Consider the following 837-nt stretch of genomic DNA (forward strand, 5'->3'; position numbering starts at 1 on the left):
TAGATGTCAAAAATGCCTTTTTGCATGGTGATTTGGTTGAGGAAGTTTACATGGAGCAACCTCCTGGGTTTGTTGCTCAGGGGGAGTCTGGGAAGGTGTGTAAATTGAAGAAATCTCTATATGGCTTGAAGCAATCTCCACGTGCTTGGTTTGGGAGGTTTAGTAATGTGATTTCTGAGTTTGGCATGCAAAGGAGTATGTGTGATCACACTGTCTTTTTTAAGCATACTAATGTTGGGTGCATTCTCTTAGTTATTTATGTTGATGATATAGTGATCACAGGTAGTGACGCAGGAGGAATTGAAACTCTTAAATCTTTCCTCAAGGAAAAGTTTCACACGAAAGATTTGGGAGTGTTGAAGTATTTTCTAGGGATTGAAGTTGCTCGTTCTCAAAAAGGAATATTTCTGTCCCAAAGGAAGTATGTGCTGGATTTGCTTAAAGATACTGGGTTGATGGGGTCAAAACCATACGAGACACCTATGGAACAAGGTATTAGACTTATAGACGGTGAGGGAGAAACCCTTGATTCCCCTGAGAGATATAGGAGGTTGGTGGGAAAATTGAACTATCTCACCATTACACGCCCGGATATTGCTTTCCCGGTAAGTGTGGTAAGTCAGTTCATGCAAGCACCTACCCAAACTCATTGGGAGGCAGCAGTTCGAATTGTAAAATATCTCAAGAATGCGCCAGGCAAAGGTATTCTATATGCTAATCATGGACACATGAGTGTTGAGGCTTTTTCTGATGCAGATTGGGCAGGTTCTTTGAATGACAGGAGATCTACGACAGGATATTGTGTGTTTGTAGGAGGTAATTTGGTCTCCTGGAAGA

The 837-nt window shown here is 41.7% G+C and overlaps 1 protein-coding gene across 1 annotated transcript in view; it reads left to right on the forward strand.

Moving 5' to 3' along the window:
* Positions 1-836, forward strand: part of LOC116007864 — a gene marked incomplete at its 3' end in the record, with an annotated part of 19,265 nt that extends 18,429 nt beyond the window's left edge. The window contains exon 6 of the mRNA XM_031248531.1: positions 4-836. Coding sequence (XP_031104391.1) covers positions 4-836 — 833 coding nt within the window. The remainder of the gene's footprint in view (positions 1-3) is intronic.
* Between the last annotated feature and the right edge of the window lies 1 nt (position 837).

Source organism: Ipomoea triloba, chromosome 16 (genome assembly GCF_003576645.1).
Source record: "Ipomoea triloba cultivar NCNSP0323 chromosome 16, ASM357664v1".
Classification (NCBI taxonomy): Eukaryota; Viridiplantae; Streptophyta; class Magnoliopsida; order Solanales; family Convolvulaceae; genus Ipomoea; species Ipomoea triloba.